The 25247-nt window shown below is 39.4% G+C and overlaps 1 protein-coding gene across 1 annotated transcript in view; it reads right to left on the minus strand.

The window, feature by feature from the left end:
• The window catches only part of vps13a (vacuolar protein sorting 13 homolog A), a 90648-nt gene extending 66072 nt beyond the window's left edge, over positions 1–24576 (minus strand). Inside the window, exons 1-19 of the mRNA XM_055161364.1 lie at positions 24404–24576; positions 23424–23467; positions 22224–22266; positions 22059–22154; positions 20299–20400; positions 14586–14695; positions 13933–13992; positions 12712–12771; positions 10566–10646; positions 10395–10452; positions 9501–9628; positions 9312–9418; positions 7679–7850; positions 5834–5896; positions 4068–4203; positions 2707–2801; positions 2452–2594; positions 862–1063; positions 445–559 (exon numbers count right to left, since the gene is read on the minus strand). Of these exons, the coding sequence (XP_055017339.1) occupies positions 445–559; positions 862–1063; positions 2452–2594; positions 2707–2801; positions 4068–4203; positions 5834–5896; positions 7679–7850; positions 9312–9418; positions 9501–9628; positions 10395–10452; positions 10566–10646; positions 12712–12771; positions 13933–13992; positions 14586–14695; positions 20299–20400; positions 22059–22154; positions 22224–22266; positions 23424–23467; positions 24404–24503 (1915 nt within the window). The 5' untranslated portion in view covers positions 24504–24576. The remainder of the gene's footprint in view (positions 1–444; positions 560–861; positions 1064–2451; positions 2595–2706; positions 2802–4067; positions 4204–5833; positions 5897–7678; positions 7851–9311; positions 9419–9500; positions 9629–10394; positions 10453–10565; positions 10647–12711; positions 12772–13932; positions 13993–14585; positions 14696–20298; positions 20401–22058; positions 22155–22223; positions 22267–23423; positions 23468–24403) is intronic.
• Between the last annotated feature and the right edge of the window lie 671 nt (positions 24577–25247).

Here is a 25247-nt window from a genome sequence, read left to right on the forward strand (position 1 = left end):
TTTGGGGTTAAAACTGTGTGGATGGAATGTCAGATTCTGATCTGATCTGACCAAGAAAATAAACACAAAGCAAATGACCTTCTCAGGATGTTGTGGGGATCCTGTCATTTTCAGTTTAAATACTGGACTGTAAATACTGTAGCTCATGCCACAGAAGAATCGACACTGGGATGAGGAGAATAAGTCTTAATTCTTCCTACTCCATTTCAAACAGCAATCTTTAATTTGTATGAGTCAATCTTGGACTGAAATTGTACAGATTATATTCCTCTTTGTATCACCTGTTCGCTCCACTAAAACACTGCTCAAAATAAGTATTAATAATAAAATACAGTTTTCATACTCATTTCATTTAATACTCTACACTGTCAACCAAAGCAGGGTTTTAGATCACAATATTATACAAAAGGGTCACATATGTGTATAACAGATGAGTGCACTGACCGGTGGCTGTGCGGTCCCTGAACTGCTCCAGCTTCATCAGAGTGGCGTTGGTGAGTTCGTCCAGCTCCAGGTCGTCTGGAGGTCTGAAGAACGCAGCCATCCCGTTCACTGTGGTCTACAGGAGAGAGACAGTTCAGGTTTATAAAGTCTGAAAATGTTTAGTGCAGCAACCAAATGATATTTTCCGTAAGACATATTATTCAAAATGTACTTTTAGCCAAATTATAACAGTGTTCCCTCATAATTAGCCCGTCCAGAGTTGTATTTTGAGTGATACATGCATGTTTGAATAAAAATAAATAAAACTACAGATCGTTAAGTAGCAACAAAGCCTGAATCATTCTCATTCTCAGTAGTTATTATAAAAATGTTCAAAAATATATGTCTTATTTAAACATGCTCTGCCATCGCACTCACAGAGTCGTAGATGATCTCGAGAGGCTGTGACGTGACGTGGAGCCTCTGGTTGGCGCTCTCGTCCAGGGGGTTGGTCTCAAACAGGATGCAGAGCAGAGGAGTCCCCGCCCCCGTCGCCGCCTTCCTCGACGACAGCAGCGTGGGAGCCGGGTGCTGATTGGCCAGGCCCGTGACCTCGAACAGAGTCAGCTGAGCAGTCACTCTGGAAACAGACGAAACAATACGGAATTTTTCAGTAATCAGTGTTTACCATTAAAGGAGACGATTGGAGTCGCTCATTGACACTTTGCATGGGGGGGCTGCATGTATGTTTATGGAAGAATGTTCAGCTGTTATCATGGCAAAAACACAGCCTGATAAGTTTTTAGATTGTCTGAAAACTCATAGTTTAGGTGTGTGCTTTTCAACAAAAAAGGGGAGAGTGATTATCTGAAAAACAGCTGACTGATGCTGACTACCTTCTGACTAGGGATGGGCATGATTAGTCGATTAATCGATAATTGATCATTAAGAATTTCATCGATTATGTAAATTTTAATCAACAAACCAAATGTAGGTTGCTGTGTGTAGCTTAGTGTGACCAAACAGGGGTCTGTACATGTGTCTCTCTGCACTCAGAAGGAGCGAGACACAAACATTCGGTCAGTCTGCAGCGTACTGAAGTGCATATGCGTATTTAATGATAATTTGTACAAGAAATTCAACGCTTTCCTTTCCGGTCGGGACAAGTGTGAGTCCATGTGCACAGTGTATAAAGCAGCACATATGTTTCTGTGTCCAGTGGGAAAAAGTTTTTCCAGGTGAGAGTCGCTCAATGTGGATGACGAGTCCCCACCTCCCTCCCCCCGTACGGTGTCCTGGTTTTGACAAACACAAATCTGGTCACACTAACCTGTATTCACCTGAGTCATGTCTTTTAATCAGACAGAAATTGAACCACATCAGCGACACAAGAGCTGTAGTTTTATCTTCGCTGAGTTTATGCAAATTAGTGATGCGGTTTTAAGTTTTGTTTCTGTGAGAGTTGAACAAAACTGAATTAAACACATTATAATGTCAAACGGGCTGATGTGGCTCTAGAGTCGTTACGGTTTATATGTCGTGAAGTTGAATTTATTTATGCAGATTAGTAGTGCAGATAGTAATAATAATGATGATCATTTTAATATAAAAACGTTAATGATTAATCGATAATCGATCGTTAATTCTTCCGACGATCGATTAAGAAAATTTCATCGAATGCCCATTCCCACTTCTGACTGTAATGTTATTTGAGAGAGACTTGTGTAAAGGTGCAAATCAGTTCATCTCTTCTAGTTCCAGTCAGTTATTTATGGTCAGATTATGTTCAAATGAAGCTCCAGTTTGAGTCTAACTTGAGTAACAGATCGTCAGACAGGACAGTGCCTCTGGTCAGCTGCAAAGGACCAATACATGTTCTATCCCATTAATTTCAATGAGACATCAAAAAACCACAACATTTGTAACATGTTGACAGTGCAGACCAATCACTGTTGTTTACACACTTGTTGTATAAGCGAGTATTATCTTCCAGCTCCAAATATAAAGAATATTGAAACTGTGACTCACTTGAGAGCCTGTGCGCCCGGTCTCTGTGTGAGCATGGACTGCAGCTCTCCCACTGTCAGACGGATGATCTCGTTCCTGTCTTTGGCGTGTTTGATGGACACGGACAGTTTCTCCATGTGGAAGTTCACCTTCATGTCCTCGAACTGCACACAGAACAGTCACACGTGTGAGTGGAGCAGGATGTGGTCTTACGTAACAGCGGGCAGTGACTCAGAGGAAGTGCGGTCTCTGGTCACACAGGTGTAATGGACTCACGTCTTTGGGCAGGTTCGGGTTGGCCGCCGTCTCGCTGTAACCGATCGCCGTGTAGAGTTTGGCCTTTTCAGCGGGGGTCAGCAGCTCGTCAAAACCTAAAGCAAAGAGAAAAAAAACAAGAATAGCAACATAACAGGGTCTTATAATACTCAAAACTGACTCTCGTGAGCTTTTAGTAATGTTATAATTTGTTACATCGTCAAAAAAAAGCTGTTGTTTTTTTCATTCACACATGTTTGAGTAACCCTTTATTATTAGTCACTCTACATCTTCAAATTTCAAACACACATAAGACACATAAGACATGTCAAACTCAGGCCTGGGAGCGAAATTTGGCCCGCAATATAATTATATTTGACCCGCGAGATCATATCAAATATGTATTAGAACTGCCCACTGGCTACAGATAGACTATAGAGACATTATTTATTTAAAATGTTGTTATTATTTTATATGATGCTTGTTCTGGATTCAATGTTTAAGCAAAACTACTATTAAACATTTATTTTTATAAGAAAAGGTTTAACATTACATATCTCAAAAGAAGAGAAAACATGCAGATGTTGTTGGAAATTTTCAGTAAATATTTAGTTTGGCCCACGACTTAATCCCAGTTTTTAATTTTGGCCTCTGTGAATTTGAGTTTGACACTCCAGATCTAAATAACTTTAGTCAAAGTGTATGGAGTTTAAAAACACAGTGGAGCACTTCTGGTATTACCATATGACATCACAAGGTGGAACAGTGGTTTCTATTTGAGAGAAGAACACTATAAATACGCAGGATTTGTGTGTTAAAAGCGTGAATGAAACGAAGCAAAACTCCAGATTTGTTTTTTTATGAGGAAACAACTAATTATAACATAGATCAAAAGATAAATACATAAAAAACAGTATAGCCTGTTTAAAATGTGACACAAAGGAAAAGGAAGAACTCAAAATAATCATTAATATTTTCTTTTTACATTTTTCTCACTGTGTTTTTTTGTTTTGTAAACAGACTGCAGAGACAACATATTCAGTATTTTTGGTGTGTTGGTATGTCTGAAATTTCTTCACTGTGGGACAAATAAAGGTTCTCTTACTTCTCATCTTATAAAGCAGCCCAAAATATTTATAGTGTATGATAAATTTTAGTATTTCAATATTTTGGAAAACCCTTAATTATTGATTAACTGAATAATCTTGACATCTTTAATCAGAGCAAGACTTCCAATAGGTTCAGGCAACAGGTGTTTTTTGGTGACAAACAGCGGAACTAAATGATCTTAACATGTGATCGAGTTGAAATGCACCAGCAGGTTTAGTTTTTCAGGAGTTGTTTTTCATCATGTTTCAGCTTTAGTCTCTTTTTCTCTTTACCTCCTCCGCCCTTGGTCTCTTTGACTTCGGTCTCGCCCTGTCCGCCCCAGTTCCACATCCAACCGAACCAGCCCTGAGACTCCTCCTCCTCCATCTTCAGCCCCGGGCGGTAGATCTTCAGGCCTGCTTTACTCGCCTACGAAACCAGACACAAGCAAACGTTTCTTTCAGGTAGTGATTCCAAAAACACTCAAATATTCATACTCATGTGATCATTTCCAGTGACATCATGCTGAAGCTTGTTCTACGTGTATCTTTATAATGACTAAATAATGACTAAATCATGTCTGTGACACTAAAAGTCTTTGTTAAACCACTTCTTGTGCAAAGTTCATATGATACACAAACATTTTAATCATCAAAACAGTAAAAATGTCAAATGTGTCATATAAATGAGTTTCCTTCCTCTAAATAAACAACAAAACTGTAGCTCTGTAACAAAATAATTAAGTATAATATGTCAAAAAATACTCCTGGCGATATACTGATATACCTGACCCCGATATCGATACCGTATCATCACAAACTATATGATATATCAATATTTCAATATTTTTGCACACTCCTACTTAAATTAGTCTGAAAATTCAAGAAACAATACCATATAAGATACATACTTCAATAGAAACACCACGATACAATACATACATCTCGATACTTTTGATTCGATATGATATATTTCAAAACGATTCGAAGCGGTTCAATAAAAAAATAACGGCTAAATGATGTCTGTGACACTAAAAGTCTTTGTTAAACCACTTCTTGTGCAAAGTTCATATGAAACACAAACATTTTAATCATCAAAACAGTGAAAATGTCAAATGTGTCGCACAAACGAGTTTCCTTCCTCTAAACAAACAACAAAACTGTAGCTGTAACAAAATAATTAAGTATAATATACCAAAAAATACTCTTTCTTGGCAATATGGCGATACAGCTGCCCCCGATATTGATACTGTATCATCACATTAACCTATATGATATATCGATATGTCAATATTTTTGTCAAGAAACTATACGATATAAGATACATTCTTCAATACACAGGCCACGAGAGACTACATACATCTCGATACTTGATTAGATACGATATATTTCAAATCGATTCGGTTCAGTAAAAAATAAAGACTAAATTATGACTGTGACACTAAAAGTCTTTGTTAAACCGCTTCTTGGGCAAAATTCGTATGAAACACAAACATTTTAATCATCAAAACAGTGAAAATGTCAAATGTGTCACATAAACGACTTTTCTTCCTCTAAATAAGCAAAAAAATTGTAGTTGTAGCAAAATAATACACCAAAAAATACTCTTGGCGATCAGATTAAACGATTTGATATATCGATCTTTCAATATTTTTTTGCACACCCCTATTTAAGATCGTCTGAAAACTTGCAAAAAAATGCAAAATTGATTTAAAGGGCACATTTTCAGCCTGTGATGGTCTGTTTAGGAGTTTGATTTTGAACAAAAAAGTGAGAGTGACTAAAAAATTACGAAAAAATGTTACAGCACCAATCAGCTCACCTGTTGTCTTTCCAAACAGGACACTTATTTATGGTCAGATTGTGTTAAAACAAAGCTCAGGTTAAAGTCTAACTAACAGAGCTTCAGACAGAGCAGAGCAAACAGTCATCAACACCAACTTTGACAACACAGTGGAAAACAAACAGGAAATACATCGAGATACTCTTCTAAACAGACAGCTCCAGTCTTCTTCAACATGAGACTATAATGTGGGCGCTGATGTGAGGCTGCAGCTTACCTCCACCTCGGCCTGCTGTCGGGCTAATGTGATGTTAAAAATATCCAGCGTCTTCTCCGGCTCCTGGAACAAAGCATCGATCAGCGTTTAAAGCTCAGAATGCACCTGCCTCTGTAATGTGATGGGCCAAGTTTAGAAGGAAAACACTTAATCAAATCATGGACATCTGAAGTGAGTAACAGAACAGAGAGGTGAAGAACGCTGTGCACCGGACAACGTAAAACTTACAATTAAAGCGCACATATTACTCGACTTTCTGATCTAAATCTGGAGTTTTGTTTGTTTCATTCACACATTTAACACACAAACGATGCTCCGTCGTCATGATCTTACTCAAAGTTGTTTGAGTGATTCAAACAAGTTTGAATAATTATCTGCATGCCCATCCCTGCCCACATCCCTGTACTTATCTTAGGGATTATTTGAATATTTGAACTTAGGACATAGGCTTCTAAAATGTCAGGTTGGCCGTCTCCTGGAATAAAAACAAGTACCGTATTTTTCAGACTATAAGTTGCACTTTTTTTCATGGTTTGGGTGTTTACAGTGATTTATATATTAAAATTTTCACACTGAAGCGTCGAGAGTCTCTAGTCTTGTGTGTGAGTATCTGCTGCTCCTGTTCCTCCTGTACCACTGTCACTTCACTCTACTGCGCATGTCTCCTGTAGAAAGAGCCACAAATGCCCCCAAAAAGGAAATCAAGCTGTAACAAGCTGCATGTCGTGAAAATCTGCAGCTGAAAAACGATAATCGAGCAGCAGAAAGGAAGTTTGGAGTGAGTGAGAAACTTGTGACACTGGGAGGATGCAACATGAAACTTTTCCTTAAGTCACTGGATGGATGGACAAAACCTGGACTTCAGTGACACCGAAACCATCCTGTCTGGATTCAGAAAAGACCAGAATAATTCTAACTGGAACTGATGCTGAGTCTGACGACAGCGACACAGAAGAGGAAGCGGTGTTCTGTTTACCTCAGAAGTGACACCGAGGATGAAGAATTGAATGGATTTAGTGATTTGGAGTGAGATGGAGAGTTTGGTTAAACTTGTTCTGTTCTGTTGTTTATGTTATAGTTTATCTGAAGAACTGTTCATATGTGACATTGACAGTCTGTTGTTCTCTCTTCTATTGTTATTACTAGAACTTGACTTTCAAGATGAAATGGCTGTTCTTGGTCTCTGATTTTATAAAATAAATTTCCCCCCAAATTGTGACTTATAGTACAGTGTGACTTATATATGTTTTTTCTTCTTCCTTATACATTTTTTGGCTGGTGCGACTTATGCTCCGGAGCAACTTATAGTCCAGAAAACACGGTACTTGGTTACTTGTCAGATCTGTGGAGAGGTGACCACACTTCCAGTGAGAATCCATGTTTTTCAAAGCAGTTTTTACGGACAAAAACAAAGCTCTAACATCTCCACCTCCATCTCCACCTCCTACTAGAACTTGACTTTCAAGATGAAATATGGGTTCCTGGTCTCTGATTTTATAAAATATATTTCTCCCAAAAAGTGCGACTTATATATGTTTTTTCTTCTTCATTATGCATTTTTTGGCTGGTGCGACTTAAACTCCAGAGCGACTTATAGTCCGAAAATACGGTAAATGAAAAGGAGCTGTTTGTGAAAAATCACTATGAAGAGACAGGTCCTCTCTGAAGTTCTGAACAGGAAATCAATGCACCTGTTTCTATTATTTAGTGAGTTTTAGATCAATAACGCCTGTTACAATGAATCAATGTAAATGATGTAAACAGGTCAATACTAAGTGAAAAGGCTTAATTCTTTAATGGATGAATTACTTTGGCTCAGACAGCTGGGCCCCTGTCGTCGCTCACCTGTAGTCTGCGCAGAAGCTCCTCGCTGGGTTTCTTGGACGTGATCTTGGTTTTGTACTCCTCTTTGTACTTTTTCACCGCCTGACGGTGCTGACGAATCCGAGTCCAGGACCACATGTGGAGGCGGGGCTTCACGTCCACCTCCAGAACACTCGTTATCATGTACTTCCACCTTACACACAAATTATTATATTTTACTGATTTTACTGTTAAATGGACCCATGCTCATCAAATAAAAAAGAGGCAACCAGATGGAAAAAAGTTAAAAATGAAGCTACAGTCAAGTAAAAGCATCTCCGCATTGCTTCAAGCTTCATGTAATTCAAACTGTGTCTTGTCTTGTTTACGTGACTTTTTTAGCTTTGATACATACTCAAATGAGTATTTAGTAGGGGTGTGACGGTACACAAAAATCACGGTTTTGAGGTCACAGTTTGGTTCATTTTCGGAACAGCTTGGGAACAAAATGCACCAACCATTTGTGTTTTTTTTAAACCAAAACTCTGTTTTAACATTATACAAATAGGAAAATAAAATAAATGCAATGTGCTGCTTGGTAATACTAATAAGTTCAATAAAATATTCTCAAATAAGCAACAAATGTATGAAATATTATAAAAAATGTATTCTTTGTAAACAGTAAACAAAACTTTTCAAAAAGTAAAGTGTAGCACTAACAGTTCTAGCATGAAGTTTTAAACAATCTTCATATTTTTGGCCAGAAATACCACCTTGTCCACATTGTCTGCAGTAAGTACTGATCTGCTGCAGTTACAATGTCCCCAGCGATTGAAAATACCCTTTCTGTAGGGTCAGAGGTCACGGGTATGGGGGTGGGGCGGCTGGAGATTCCGTACCAGCAAAAGGCGAAAGTAAAAACCAGGGTGCAATGACTGTGGTTTTGCGAGGATTCACGTGGTTCAGAGGGACGTAGTCAAGGAGGGGGGCAACTGTTGTCAATGCGGCCGCTCTAACTATAAAGCGCTGTGGGAAACACTGCCCCAATCACGGATAAGTTCTTCGTGTGGAATATTAAAAAGCTAAGCCTTTGTGTAGCTGCACATGTAGTGGCAGAATATAAACACTGTAGACTGTATAAAGAAGTGCACTAAGCGAGTGTGACGTCACCCACAGCGTTCAGCGGCGCTCAAATGAGGCTCACGATGTTCACGGTTACAGAAGAGAATCTGAAGCCAGACTCTATGTTATGAATAGGATTTTTTGGAGAAACAAAATAGCAGGAAAAAAATTCAGGATCATGTAGAGCAGGTTAATACAAAGATTTTAAGACCAAAATGACGAGGCTCACAGCAGCAGTTACAGAGAAATCAAGATCCTAATGTTAGTCAATTAGAGCCAGAGTCAGAAGGAGCTGGAAGAGTCTCCTGGTGAACTTCCTATTTGGCACACGGCGGCTAGAACGTTATGTCCACTCATATATAGTCTATGGTAAACACACACAAATTGTGCAAACTCACTCGTGCACAGCCCTGGACAAAACTGAGCGTCCCGTACCGAAAGGGTTTGGCACAAATACATGTACTGTTACACCCCTAGTATTTAGTTTTGATACAAGCTTTATACTGTATATTTATAGCATCAGTTTACATTCGATTGTACCACAGTGTCTTACCAGATTTTGCTGTTTCGATGGACTGGGACGTTCGGCCTGTACTTCCTGTACGGCAGATTTCTGGACATCATATCCACTGAGCCGAGCAGCTCCAGGATGCTGATGTACTGTCACAACGAAGAACACAACGATTCAAACGGGTGTGAAAGTAAAAACGTGTGACTTCACCTGGGCACAGACGTCACTCACCTGCGGCCTGTTCAGTTCAATGGCCACTTCGCTCAGATTCACCATGAGGTCGACTTTAGGAGACGAGAAGTCCACGTCAGACCGGGGGTTCATCTTCAGTTTGGCGTCGGCTGAGATCGGACGGAAAACTGTGAACAAGAAAACAAGATTATACAACGGTTCCATTTGGCCACTTTATGTTTATCCCATTCATGATTTATGTTATTGTATTTTATTTTCAGACGTTATAACATCTGTAATAGCAACATGTCATCTAACAAAGTCTATACATCAGGGGTGTCAAACTCATTTTGGTCCGGGGGCCATATCCAACCTACTTTGATCCCAAAAAGGCCGGATCAGAAAACTCATGTCATATAAACCCCAAAAATAACAATAAGTTCAAATATTTGTGCAAAGAAATGGAAACCTATTACAGAAATCATTTTAATTGATGAACTCTTTCTTTTACAAAATCTTATAATATTTTGAACAACCTGAAACCTTCAATTTCAACACAATGTTTTAACATTAACTTGTGTGTAAATAGGAATAAGTCAATTTTTCTTGGAAAATCCGGCACCCATCGTCCACTTTTCTCATGTTGGACATTTTTCTGATGAGGGTGTCACGGTCAACAGTCAAAACGATCGTCCTTTAAGAGCGTTTGGAAAGAGACAAGTCTTCATTTGTGCTGCTGTGGTGGGAGGGGCCACGTACAGAGACGCAGAAAATTACCAATATTTTAATAGAAAATATAATTAAAATATTTTAGTAGAAGATCAGTCAAGGGCCAGATTAAAGGTCTTGGAGGGCCGGATCTGGCCCCCAGGCCGTATGTTTGACACCCCTGGTCTATACCAACATCATTTTGTACTTTTTTAAAAATGCAGGTAGAATTTCTGGAAAACTTACTGAACTCATGGGTGACTGGATAATTGTTGTTACTTTTCATGCTGCTCTTTAGACATTTCTGCAACAAAAGCCAAAAGAAATTATTATATTATATTATTTTGAAATGATTAAAGACATGTTAAGAGAACATATGAATCCATGCGAAATAAATCCGCTTGAAAACTGTCTTACCAAGGCCTCCTCTGACTGGTGACTGGAGAAAAGCACAGAGTTGACGTTCCAGTAGGCAAACAGGTTATCGAGTTTAACCAACTGTGTACACAAAACAAAACAATTAGATTAGCAATGGCTCCAATTAACTTTAAACAAGTTTACTCATAACATTACGAAATAATCTTCTAGGAGTCGACAGATCTTCTAAGAACCAAACGAACTGGTTCAAGATGATGAAATTGTGGTTGATGAAAATGCGGTTTAATGCGGTTTCACTTTTGCCCTAGTATGAGCGAGGTTTAGAGGTGGTTTAGAAGTGGTCAAGTCCTGGTTTAGTTTCTAAATATCTTGCAAGAATATATATTGTAATTCAAGTAGTAATATATGTGAATGTACCGTATTTTCTGCACTATTAGGCGCTCTGGATTATAAGGCACACTGTCATTAAATGGTCTATTTTCAAACTTTTTTTTTTCACAAATAAACCGCGTGGGACTTTAAAGGAAACCCAACAGTGTGATGGGTGAGTGGTTTTGTTTGTTTGTGGCGTTCACGGTGACTCTGGGCTTTGTTCAGTTGTGGCGTGTAGGGAGGGTGCTGTCTGGGACCAACGGATTGTCGGCGTGTTCGCAGTGACTCAGTTGTTCAGTCGTGTCTAGAAGCGGCACATTGCGCTCGCTTTTTCGGTTCGTTCCTCTGTTCCGTTCCTCGTCGGCGTGGAGTGATGAGTGTGTCTGTGGGTGTTTTTCGCTGTGAGGTCGCTGTCGGCTCCGTGCGTGTTTGTGTGTTCTGCGGGTGGTGCGACTTTGTAGTTTACTGAAGTTGTGTTGGGACTAGGGATGGGCATGATTAATCGATTAATCGATAATTGATCATTAAGAATTTCATCGATTACGTTAATTTTAATCGACAAACCGAATGTAGGTTGCTGTGCGTAGTGTGACCAAACAGGTCTGTACATGTGTCTCTGCATCAGAAGGAGTGAGCAGACACAAACAGTGGTCAGTCTGCAACGTACCGAAGCACAAATGCGTATTTAACGATAATTTTTACAAGTGTGAGTCCATGTGCACAGTGTATAAAGCAGGAACATATGTTTCGGTGTCCAGTGGGAAAAAGTTTACCAGGTGAAGTCGCTCAATGTGGATGACGAGTCCCCACCTCCCTCCCCCCGTACAGTGTCCTGGTTTTGACAAACGCAAATCTGGTCACACTAACCTGTATTCACCTGAATCATGTCTTTTAATCCGACAGAAATTGACCGCATCAGCGACACAAGAGCTGGAGTTTTATCTTCGCTGAGTTTATGCAAATTAGTGATGCGGTTTTAAGTTTTGTTTCTGTGAGATTTGAACAAAACTGAATTAAACACATTATAATCTAAAACGTATTGATGTGGCTCTTGAGTCGTTACAGTTTATATGTCGTAAAGTTGAATTTATTTATGCAGATTAGTAGTGCAGATAGTAATAATAATGATGATAATTTTAATATAAAAACGTTAATGATTAATCGATAATCGATCGTTAATTCTTCCGACGATCGATTAAGAAAATTTCTTCGAATGCCCATCCCTAGTTGGGACACCCGAGTGGATTCGTGTATAGTGCGCTCTGGACTGTGGGGCGCGCAGTCTTTTTTTGATGGGGTTGGTGGAGACTTTTGAGCGTGCCGTATAGCTCAGAAAATATGGTACAAGTAACTCTTTACATTTTTATAGTGGAATATTATTTGAGATGATTCATGAATTCTAAACTAGTTAAAGACGCTGCATTCAAAACGATTTTTACTGCACTGAAAACGTTAAAACCCGACCTAATTCATTTGAAACAGTTTGCTGCGGTCCATAGTTATTCCTCACTTCTCTTATGCATACAGAGCGTCCTAATTATTCACTGCAATGAGTTTATAAGAGCTTTTGTTTGAACTGTTTGGAGATTTTGCCGTGACAGCAACTAACAGGATATTGCACACTTCCTGATTCTAGGACAGTACAACAGTTTATAATTAGATGCAGACTTAATTTGACCTCAGGAGCTGCGTATACAATCTGTACTGGGGCAAAGAACATGTCAGGAAAATGTCAGGTACAGGGCCTTTAATAGAATAAACGTAGAGCTGTAAGTGCAGAAGTCAGAGTAAAGTGTAAGGACACGTTCTGTACCTTGAAGAACAGCTTGGCCTTCTCGTCCAGGAGAGTAGGTCTCCAGTTTTGATCCGCAGTCTGTCAGAAGAAAAATGAACAATAACATCATGTCTCCAAATCAACAAGTCCTTTAATGTTTTCCAGTCAGGTTTTGACACTGACACTGCTCTGATCAAAGTGACAAATGACGTTTGCCTGAACACTGATGCAGGCAAAGTCTCAGTCTTGTTAGATCCTCTTAGGCTGCGTTCACACTGCAGCCTGAAGTGACCCAAATCCGATTTTTTGGCCCCTATGTGACCTGTATCTGATCTTTTAATGAACGACACAGATCTGATTTTTTCAAATGTGACCCAGGACACTTCGAAATGTGGTCCTGAAACCGATACATATCCGATCATTTGACATGCGACTTCAGTCTGAACGTCCAAAGTGCATTCATCCACCTACATGTTATGAACAAGCCACAAACGTCACTATTCTGCACTGAAGTAGGCGAAAATTGTTAATAAACTCCGTGTGACTGAAGTGAAACACATCACCACTCACCACTCTTGGCTACGTCTCTACATCCACACGTTCCTTTCAACGGACGTCGCTGCTGCTATCCTACAAAACGCCACGGCCAAAAACCTCGTCCTTCTCAATCTCCTCCTTAAAACAAGTAAGTTGTTCATGTTCTGGCTCCGGTACGAGAGGAACTTTAAAATCTCCAGGTGCTCAATGCTCACGTCCATGTTTGGACAACTTCCGTAAACACAGAGCACGCTCGCTGCGGTTGACGTCGTCGTGTCTCCAGTGCACATGCGGGACACTTTCGGGCCGTTTCATGTTCACACTGGAGTCACATACAAGTCGCATTTAATTGGAAATGTGAACGACCTCGCAAAAACATCGGATTTCACAAAAAAATTGGATTTGAGCGTTAAGCCCTGCAGTCTGAGCGTAGCCTTACAGAGACTAGAGGACTGGGTGGGCATCTCTGGTACTGCACTAAAATGGTTCAAGTTCTATCTTTGAAGACAGGGAGTATTTTGTTGAAATTGGAAACTGTGTCTTAGATCACATGGTCCTGACCTGTGGGGTGCCTCAGGGGTCAATCCTGGGCCCCCTTTTGTTCAGTCTCTACATGCTGCCGTTAGGACAGTTAATACGCAGCAATAATGTACAAGACAAGATCATTCAGGATTGTGAGCAGCAGTAATAATAGTATTTTATTTAAAGTAGTGATAAACTTACTTGGAGACTGAGGTTTTCCAGTGAAACTCCAAACGACAGAGGGCAGTTTGGGTTTGTGACCTGAGAAAACAGAGACAGAGTCAAAGTCTAAGTCAGCTTAAACTTAAACAAATAAAAGACCTTAATTAGTTAATTAGATAGATAAACTTCACTTCATTGCTTGCACAGCACACACAAATGTGAACAGCATAATGTAGTCTTCATAAAATGTACATGCTCCAAAGTCAAGTGAAGAAACTGTCTCTTAACATTTACTTGTTTGCTGCGTAATTTTTTAGAAATAAGAACGTGAATCAGGCCAAAATATGGACCTTTTATTGTTCTGGCTTTTAAAGCTTATTCTCTTACATGTTTGGAGGGAAACAAGGCTTTGGTTGTCATATTTGTATTATTAACTTTTCCTGTGTTGAGCACTTGCTTTGTACACAGTAGATGGGTTTTTAGTAATTAATAATTTGGTGAAAAAAATTCTAAAAATAATTTGCATAAAGCTCTACGAATACACAGATTGGTGAAGTTCTCGAGAGGATTAGACAAACTATTCTACTCTTGTGGTGCAGGCAACAAGTCAAAATATCTAAACTGCTAGAGAGAGATGCTAAAACAGTAAAACAGAGGAACAAGTATAGATATAAGCTCCTGGTTTGACTTACATCGTCTTCATATCGGACGTGGATGTTGGAGATCTTCACCTGAAGGTTCTTGATGACCTGAGTCACCAGCTTCTCCACAAACGTGTCCTGCTTCTCCAGACCAGGGTTTTCTGCCACACAAAAGACGTACACAAGAAACACACACATTTATACGAGAGAAATACACACATGTAAACAAGACGAGTGTTTTATAAAGTGTTAAATAATACCACAGGTTCATATTGTCAGGGATGAATTAAGAGTTCATTATAATTTCATCCCAATTCATGCACATTGTGAAAAGTCTAAGAAGGTATTTACTTTAGGAGATACCTGGTCACGGATAATATTTTATTTACACTTCACTGTGACCTGTCACTTCATCTGAGCCTCACAGGAGCTGATCAACAGGAGGAGTGGGTGGAGTAAAGCAGCTGTTATATTACACAGGTCTTACATTATCTAAAATCTTCACATTAAAGGGCTCATATTACGCGATTTTCTGATCTGTGTTTTGTTTTATTCACATGTTTCACAGACAAACCCTACATATTTCGGCTGAGTTCTCCTCTCAAACAGAAAACACTTCCATCGTGTGATACAGGTAGTGCTCCACTGTGTTTTTAAACTTTATACATAAAATCTTTTGGATGATTTCAGCTCTGTAGCTGTTGACTTGAAAACTACCATTACCGTATTTTCCGCACTATACGGCGCTCTGGATTATAATATCATTAAATGGTCTATTTTTGAACTTTTTTCACAAATAAACCGCACCGGACTTTAAAGGAAACACAACAGTTGGATGGGTCAGTGGTTTTGTTTGTTTGTGTCGTTCACGGTGACTCTGGGCTTTGTTCAGTTGTGGCGTGTAGGGAGGGTGCTGTCTGGGACCAACGGATTGTCGGCGTGTTCGCAGTGACTCAGTTGTTCAGTCGTGTCTAGAAGTGGCACATTGCACTCGCTTTTTCGGTTCGTTCCTCTGTTCCGTTCCTCGTCGGCGTGGAGTGATGAGTGTGTCTGTGGGTGTTTTTCTCTGTGCGGTCGCTGTCTGCTCCGTGTGTGTTTGCGTGCTCTGCGGGTGGTGCAGCTTTGTAGTTTACTGAAGTCGTGCTGGGACACCCGAGTGGATTTGTGTATGGGGCGCTCTGGATTGTGCGGCGCGCGGTCGTTTTTTGATGAGGTCAGAGGCTTAAGAGCGCATCTAATAGCCCAGAAAATACGGTACTTGGGGTGGGACGAGACACAATTTTCACGAGACGAGACACACCACGAAACTAGGTCCACGAGAACGAGACAAGACGAGATTTTTACATAATTCGTGCAACCATTTCACAATGTTGGCTTCATTTATTTTATGTAACAAAAACACTTTAGCGGTCATTTGTACTACTGCTTTTTGGAACGACAGCTTCTCAAACTGCATAACTCATCAGCTTTTAACAGTTTTTGTTGTTTTTTGTCCAAGCCAAAGGTCATTTCGATCATCATGTGTGCACAGTCTTGTGGCAATTTTGTCTCATGAGATCTTGTCCCATTCCTAACCACTACATGACATCACAAGGTGGACCACTGTGAGCTTTGAGGAACATGTGTGAATGAAACAAAACAAACAAAACACAACTCCAGGTATGTTTTTGAGGAGGTAACAGCACTCTAAGATGGCTAAAAGCTCACAAGAGTCAAGTTTGTGTAACATTTAATGAATCAGCACAGAAAACCTTTGTTCTATTTCTCAACCACAAGACGAACCATAACAAGCTGCACAGTTTTTAGACTCTTCTGGACACATGACCTCAGCAGACCAAAGCTCAAAGTCATAAAATAAGAACTATCGAATGACACTGGATCTCTCTGTATAAGGATTGTAAAAAAAAAAGGAGATACCTAGAAGCCAAAAAACAACAACTATCAAAACTAGAAACGTATCTGTAGTACCAATACTAAAAAAAAAGCACTGATAGGACAAAACTGGACCTTTCGTAAACTTTTATAGCCTGGTCTTTGCATTTATCAGGACATTAAAACAAGAAAGAAAATACTTGTGGGAAGAGCTGAGCGTCTTGGAGGCAACAGCTCAGAATTTTTAGGTTTTATAAACATAATAAAAATGTCCATTCGCATCAGTTTATTGAAAGGCTTTGAAAATTACCGAAATGGGGACTTTACTGTCACACTATTGTTGTTTTGTTTTGAAATGAATTATCCCGGATTGTGTGTGTGTGTGTGTGTGTGTGTGAGTGCGTGTTAGTGTGCGTGTGTGTGCTTACAGTGATGGTTTGATGCACTCGTCTATTACTGTTAACAATACTAGAATACTAAAATCAACTTTAAATTTGACTCTAGTTTAGTCCAAATGTAGACAAGATTTGGTCCTATTTTATCCCTGGTTTAATCGTGGTTTAGTCCTGGTTTAGTCCTGGTTTAGCCCTGGTTTAGCCCTGGTTTAGCCCTGGTGTAGCCCTGGTTAGCCCTGGTGTTAGACCTGGTTAGACCTGGTGTAGACCTGGTTAGACCCTGGTTAGTCCTGGTTTAGTCCTGGTTTAGTCCTGGTTTAGTCCTGGTTGAGCCCGGATTGAGCCCGGATTGAGCCCGGATTGAGCCCGGATTGAGCCCGGATTGAGCCCTAGTTTAGACCTTGTTTAGACCTTGTTTAGATCTTGTTTAGATCTTGTTTGCCCGGGTTTAGTCCGGGTTTAGCCCTGGTTTAGCCCTGGTTTAGCCCCGGTTTAGCCCCGGTTTAGCCCCGGTTTAGCCCTAGTTTAGCCCTAGTTTAGCCCTGGTTTAGATCTTGTTTAGATCTTGTTTGCCCGGGTTTAGTCCGGGTTTAGTCCCAGTTTAGCCCTAGTTTAGACCTAGTTTAGCCCTGGTTTAGTCCTGGTTTAATTCCATGTTTAGTTCTATGTTTAATTCCAGTTTCAATTTCAACTTTAAATAAAACGAAAGAAAGAAAATGACTATTGCCTAAAAACATTGTGTGTGTTTTTATTCTCTCTGTTTTCCTCAGTACTGATGTTGTGTTTTCATTTTTAATACCGCTTTAATAACACTACTGAGTACACAATAATAAAACTGAACCCAATATGAGTCAGTGAGCCACCAAAAAGCTCTTCGTAGAACGTAGTTTAGCTTCATTTTGCCTGTTCAAGTGTCACGGGGAAGAGCTTGGGGGAAGTTGGTCACTTTGTTTTTCACAGTGTAACGCCACAAAACAGACCAGTGTGAAGCCAGATAACACAGGAAACCACAACCGCCACAGTCTATCTCCTCTAATGTTTGTGCATTTAGCTGCTATAATGTAAAGTAGTGACCAAAACAAACACTATAACTGAGCTTCGGGGCCGTGTAATTCGATTCATTTCGAGCTCCGGGCGTTTGTAATGGTCAACAATCAGCCTGGCTCTTTTTAATCAGGAAAAATGTGTGGTTTAGAGCAGAGGGGAGACTTTTGGAGGCAGAAATGTGGCTATTTTGTGTGTTTTTTGTAACTTTTTGATTATGGAGATGTCTTTGCTCTGCCTGGAATTTTCCACAGTGTGATATTAAACAGCTCTATCATAAATGTATTCAATTACTGGTGGTTTTACAGCTCAAAAATACCTACAAAAACAACTACTCTGACTAGGAACGGGCTTGCCTCGCCGCAGATCTGACCTGTAACTTGGTCTGGTTTGTTCTCCGTGAAAATACAAAGGTTTAACGAAACACTGTGAAACATTCCAGACAAAGTAATAAAATGTTCACGGAGAAAAGCATTTGACCAGAAAAGTTACACAATCTACCTTAAAGCGGGAATGAAAATGAAGAAATAAAATAAATTTAAAAAAAGCATTTTCATTTTTTTTAATAGTAATAGTGAAGGTCTAACAGTAATGTAGATGGACAAATACCGAAGATTTGCTAAACTGGACCTGACATGAATGAGAAAGTTGCAAAAATCAAACTATTAGTGTTACAAATATTCTGAGAAGAGGCATTACTACAATTTTATAATTACTGAATTTCTTTTTTTTTTTTCCAATATATTTTTCATTCCCTTACATTCACATTGTCTAATAGAGCAGCACTCGTCTAGTCTGTGAGCAGCTTTATCAAATCAAACTTTATGAATGAGCAACTTAAATTAATCTTTTATTATTATTCATTTATTTATTTCAGTCACAGGTATATTTTGACATTAATTCATAAACAGTCATATTTAACATATATAATCTCATAAATACGATCAGAAAAAAAGCTATTTATTTTTACCACAACTTGTTGTTTTGAAGTCGAAGATATGCAAAATTACAAAACATTGAGTATTTAACTGTATAGCCAGGCTGGAACCACCTAGTGCCTCCGCTCAATTAATTTTTCTCCAGCGATTAGATCAGGAATCAGAATACACTAGACAGTTCACAAAAACCAAGAGCCATATATTAGGGTGACCAAACGTCCGTTTTTCCCCAGACATGTCAATTTTTTGCGTCCTCTCCTGGGCATCCGTTTTTTTGTTTTTGTTTTTTAAGTGATGGAAATGTCTGGGTTTTCATTGCCGTTCATTGGGGCCATTAAACTGAGTGTCTCTTGTAGCTCTCTGTGACTCAGAAGGAGCGAGCAGACACAAACAGTCGGTCAGCCTGCAACATGCCGAAGTACAAATGTGCATTTAACAATGACTTGCACAAGAAATTCTCCATTTTCGGTCCCGGTCAGGACAAGTGGGAGTCCACATGCACAGTTTGCAAGGTGAGAGTAGCTGAATGTCGAGGTCCAATCCCCCACCCCCGGTAAGGTGTCCGGGTTTTCACAAACGGAAATATGGTCACCCAACCATACATTCTTTGTTGGCAACGATTCCCAAGATCAAGGATTTAAAGCCGGATTAAAGAGAATGTTTGGTGAATTTTATCAAGGGGAAAGACGTTATTGTCCTTCTTCCTACGGGATTTGGGAAAAGCTTAAAGGTTGTATAGAGGATTTTTTAAGGGAGGTGAAATACAGCGACAGTTCTTTTTCAAATGTTGTGCATATGTGACACCACCTCCCTCCTCCACAGCCTCAGTACAAACACCTCCTCCCGCCTCTTTACTCTACAAATCACGTTTGTTTACATCCAGTGCGTGTTCAGAATTACAGTTGAAGTGACCTGCCTAGAAATAATTCAGCGACCGACGCGTCAGTTTTTAGACCCTTCGGACTTTCTTTTGCGGCGAACTTGTCGTGGATTCTCGTCCGCCATCGCAACAAACTTTGTGCGAATTGCGAGGAAGCTACAGCTTGAAAAAGCCCCTAAGAACCGCTGCATAAACCATGTAATCCCTGAGCGCCGGCGAGTCAGTTACACAAAAAATGAAGGGAGTTTGATTGACAACCTAACAGCCAGTAGATAAAGAGGGAGCCTCGTTTTCTATTGGCTGATGTTTATCTGGCCTCACTACGTCCACAGTTGATAGATTTTCATTCTTTTTTTTTTCGGTCATCATAATTACAAGGCTGCTGTGTCTCTGTAATGGTACTTTAAACTTTCAATGACAATTTGAAACATAAACGTTAAAATACGAAGTAAAACGGAGTAATAGTACATAGAGTCTATAATTAAAACTATTCAAAATTACTAGAAAAAGAGACTAAACCTATAAATATCATAAGGTTAAGGTTTACTTTTGGGTTTCATTTTTTGCGCCTCACAATTATTATTTATTCATTGACTGTGAATAATAATAGTATTGATTGATTCACAGCTCTGTACCTTGCTCAGCTGCCTTGAGTTTGGTCTCCTCTATCCTCTGCAGCTCCCTCTGTCGAGCCTCCAAGAACTGCTTTTCCTCCTTCTCCGCGTCATATTTTATACCTGGAAACACACACAAATCAAGCTTTATTACACATTTTAAAGCACTTCATAAATACTGCATAGGTGCTACTACTTTTTGCGTAATAACTTTTCTGGTGGAGTGTCTGCTACCATCTGACTCCATGGAAATTTTATTGCTTTGCCCGGAACAGTATGTGATTAAACTTTTCTATTTGGCATTTATTCACTATCATGTGGTTTTAATTGCAAAAACAATACACACATTGTTACTGCGAGAGGGCTCGCCTCTCCACAGATCTGTAACTAGGCCTGGTAGCGTCACCTGTTTGTCTCTTTTTGTAATTTTAACATTTCAGGCAACACAATAACATCCAAAAACTTTCATTGTACAGCTTTAAATGAGACAATTATGAATGCCCAAGAAGTAAGAACTAATAAATATTTTGTTTAATTTCAAAATTGTAAATGGAGTTAAATTACAAACACAAAAGCCACTGATTACACATCATCTACAATCTTATATTAATACATGCATCATGAATTTTGGACGTCCGGTCACTGTGTAATACATACTGGGAAGGATTTTCTTAAAAACTGAGCATCAAACCACCATGTTTGTTTTTCCAGTGGGATGTGTCTATTGGCAAAATCGATCTTTTCAAGTCTTTTGAACCATATCACTTTTGTTTCTGTTTCTGATATTGTCATATTTTAGTTTTGGCATTCGGACATCGTAATTCTGTGGTTGTTGGATCCTAACAGCGGAAAACGGCTCGAGAAATGGGCTTTGGAAGTTTGCAAACTCCATAAACGCAAATGGGAATCAGATCTGTGTGAATCTATGTGAAACCTCCGTTCAAACTGTTTCTCTTTCCAACGGAATTGAAAAATAGTGACAGGTGAAGGCGATGGGCAGGATTGATCCACAGGAAGAACCAAAAAGGAAACATTTGGCTGCCTAAGAAATCATCCCGAGTTTGCAGCGAATATTTTGTATGTGGAGCGACGGCTAAGCAAAATCCTGTTTGTTAATCGAGAGGCACAGAAGACAAACAGACTGAGCTGCACTTTCTTGTTCTTGTGGTTTTACAGCAACATCACGTCTTGGTCGCTTTGCAGTCGAAGTTGTTTCTTGGTGAACAGTTGGAGCCTTTCACTTCGGCGTTGACTTTTTAAATTCATAACCAAGATTGAGTGAGGGATCAGGATTTTGTTTAGTTGACGCTCCACATACAAAATGTTCGCTACAAACTCGGGATGATTTCTTAGGCAGCCAGAGGTTTCCTTTTTGGTCCTTCCTGTGGATCAATCCTGCCCATCACCTTCACCTTTCACTATTTTTCAATTCCGTTGGGAAGAGAAACAGTTTGAACGGAGGTTTGCAGTCACACACATCTGATTCACTTTTGCATTTATGGAGTTCATAAACACATTTCTCAAGCCGTTTTCCACTGTTAGGATCCAACAACCACACAATTACGATGTCCGAATCCCAAAACTAAAATATGACAATATCAGAACCAGAAACAAAAGTGATATGGTTCAAAAGACTTGAAAAGATCGACTTTGACAATAGACACATCCCACTAGGTAAACAAACATGGAGGTTTGATGCTCGCTTTTTCAGAAAATCCTTCCCAGTATGCATTGCGCGATGACCTGAAGTCCGAAATTCGTGATGCATCTATTGAACTTACTTGCTGTGGGGACTATGAGGAGGTAGACCCCATCGAGTGTAGCTTCCACCGACTGTGTGTAAAGATTCTTCCAGGGAATTTTAAGCTCCAAACGTCCTACAAACACATTCAAAATTATTAGTTAAATGAATGCAAATATTATCATTTTTCCGTGCACTTTCTTACCTATGTGCCCAGCTTTTACTTTAAAGGGAATGTCAAGCTGACTCTGAAAGAAATGAAAAATGTGTTACCACTTACAGTATATTGGTTACGTCCAGGTTTGAGTCTGGTTTCGTAGACTTGGTCCTGGTTTAGTTCTGGGTTTAGTCTCACCATTAATTTGTTGTAAGAGTGAGCACCAGCACAGCATTAGTCAGTGTTCTATTAATATTGTATTAGCTCTTTGTTATTAATGTAAACAACCTCTGCTCTGTGTTCCTAAATTGCATTTTGAGTTACTGTCCAAGTAATTTCCCTTGTGGTCACGGATCGATATTTTTGCCCGAGGCTGTGTCTAAAATTGTCCTGGTTTGATTCCAGTTTAGTCCGGATATATATATATATTATATATATATATATATATATATATATATATATATATGGGTTGGTCCTGATTTGAGGCTAGTTCAGTCTTTATCTAGTCCTGGTTTAGTCCTGGTTTAGTCCTGGTTTAGTCCTAGTTAAGCTCTGGTTTAGTCCTGGTTCAGCCATTGTTTAGCCCTTGTTTAGTCCTGGTTTAGTCCTGGTTTAGTCCTGGTTTAGTCCTGGTTTAGTCCTTTTTAGCCAGGGTTTAGTCTTGGTTTAGTCGTGGTTTAGTCCTTTTTAGCCAGGGTTTAGTCTTGGTTTAGTCGTGGTTTAGCCCTTGTTTAGTCCTGGTTTAGTCCTGGTTTAGTCCTTTTTAGCCAGGGTTTAGTCCTGGTTTAGTCCTGGTTTAGTCCTGGTTTAGTCATGGTTTAGTCAGGTTTAGTCACAATTTTGATATGGCCCTGGTTTAGCCCAGATTTTATTCTAGTTTAGTCCTGATATAGACTAGGTTTGGTCCTGTTCTAGCCCAGGTTTAGTCCTGGTTTAGCCCTGGTTAAGCCCTGGTTTAGTCCTGATTTAGTTTCAAGTTTAGTCATGGTTTAGTCAGCATTTTGATATGACTCTGGTGTGGCCTAAATTTGATTCTAGTTTCGTCTTGATGTAGGCTAGGTGTAGTTCTGTGCTAGACCTGGTTTATTTATTTATTTGTTTATTTATTTGCTTTGCAGTATGCAGTATTTAATTTAATTTTAGTCCTAGTTTAGTCCTGGTTTAGTCCTTTTTTAGTCCTAGTTTAGTCGTAGTTTAGTCCTGGTTTAGTCCTAGTTTAGTTCCAGTTTCGATATGATGTGTACCTACCAGAGCATTTTCCTTGATTTCAAGATTTTTAAGAATGGCATCACCTGTGAACAGAATACATTTGGTTAAGAAAGGTTACTGCTATCACCAGCACCACCAGCACCACCAGCACTACTACTACTGAGCATATTTAGGAACGAGACCCGTAAACACAGAGCTATCTTCAGGTCTTTGCTTTCTGTCATGTGACTTGACTTCTACCCCAGTGAACTACAATAATGATCCATAATGTCTAAACAGCAAAGTCCAATTTACTTTCAACCAAAACAAAATGTGATCATTCTTAACCACCCAACACCAAAAACTCAAATTTTGTGTTTAAATGCACCTGTAGTTTTTCCTTGTACTACTTTCTATGCATGTTTTATTACTTTTTTGTTTCGCTTTCTATTTTTGTTAACAACCAGCACGTGTAATCAAAAATGGTAACTTTGAGCTATAGAATAATGTATAAAAATCACTAAACAAACACAAGCCAGAGGGGGTGGATGTAGCTCGACGTGACATGACACTTGCACGTTTCAGCTTGTTTACAATGGCATTCTGACGCCTGTCCTCCAATTCAAGGCAAATTTCTGGGTAGTCTTCTTCCCGGAGGAGCTGAAATAGAAGCCTACAGTGATCTCAGAGTCTCGCTGTGTAAAAAAAAAAAAGGGTGTGACCCAGAACTACCTATTTGTGCTTACAGTCTATGGTCCAGTGTAAACCTACTTGGGAAGCAGCAACACACTCCAAGTCCACAAATGCACACAGAAAACGCAATCACGTACCAATCTATGATCATGTCTGAATGAATACGCGTTGGTAATGTTTGAAAATGACAATAGGAAGTGGAGCAGAAGTGATTTAAGGACAAACTGACACTGACAGCTGAAGGAGGGAGCCGCTCGGGTGACTGCTCCGCTCCTCGTTAGCTCCAATGCAGGTAGCACGTTAGCTTGTTAGCATGTGTCACTAGTTTCACGTTTTGTTTCTTTTACCTCCCCAGATGCCGAGCTGCAGCTGTGACGAGTCGAGGTTCACCACGTAATCCCCCAGGAACCTGTTGAGGACGTCGACCACCACGCTCTCGAAAACCATGGTGTAATGTGCGCTGCTCTCATGGAAGCGTCATGTTGGACTACAGTGTTTACATCACAGGACTACAACTGCTCGGCTCACGGGCTGACGTGACGTGACGTACGGGGGGAGGGAGGGCGGTGCGTCACGACGTAAGGTGACCGCCCGCTGCTGCAACCATGGATCTATAATGAAAATGTTTTTTTTTTTTTTTTTATGTATATATATATATATATATATATATATATATATATATATATATATATATATATATATATATATATATATATATATATATATATATATATATATATTTCGACCATCGACCTCTCCGATCACCACCATCACACTCACGCACACACCACTTTCATACTAGGCAATGTATGAAATGACTTGCCCAAGGACAAGTATGAAGTGACTTGCCCAAGGACACAACAACAGTTTTTTTAATTTATTTATTTATTTTTTGAGACTGGCGCCCCCCTTATTTATATATTTATGTATTTATTTATTGTTATTATTATTTATTTATTTATTTATATATATATATATATATATATATATATATATATATATATATATATATATATATATATATATATATATATATATATATATATATATATATATATATATATATATATATCACATACCCATTCACACACCAGTGTACACAGACACTGGGGGCGAGGTGGGTTAAGTGTCTTGCCCTTGGACACAATGACAGCATTCATCTGTGGGAGCTGGAAACACAACAACCAAACT

Source organism: Boleophthalmus pectinirostris, unplaced genomic scaffold, assembly GCF_026225935.1.
Source record: "Boleophthalmus pectinirostris isolate CB_2022bp ecotype Guang Dong unplaced genomic scaffold, ASM2622593v1 HiC_scaffold_4, whole genome shotgun sequence".
In the NCBI taxonomy this organism is placed as follows: Eukaryota; Metazoa; Chordata; class Actinopteri; order Gobiiformes; family Gobiidae; genus Boleophthalmus; species Boleophthalmus pectinirostris.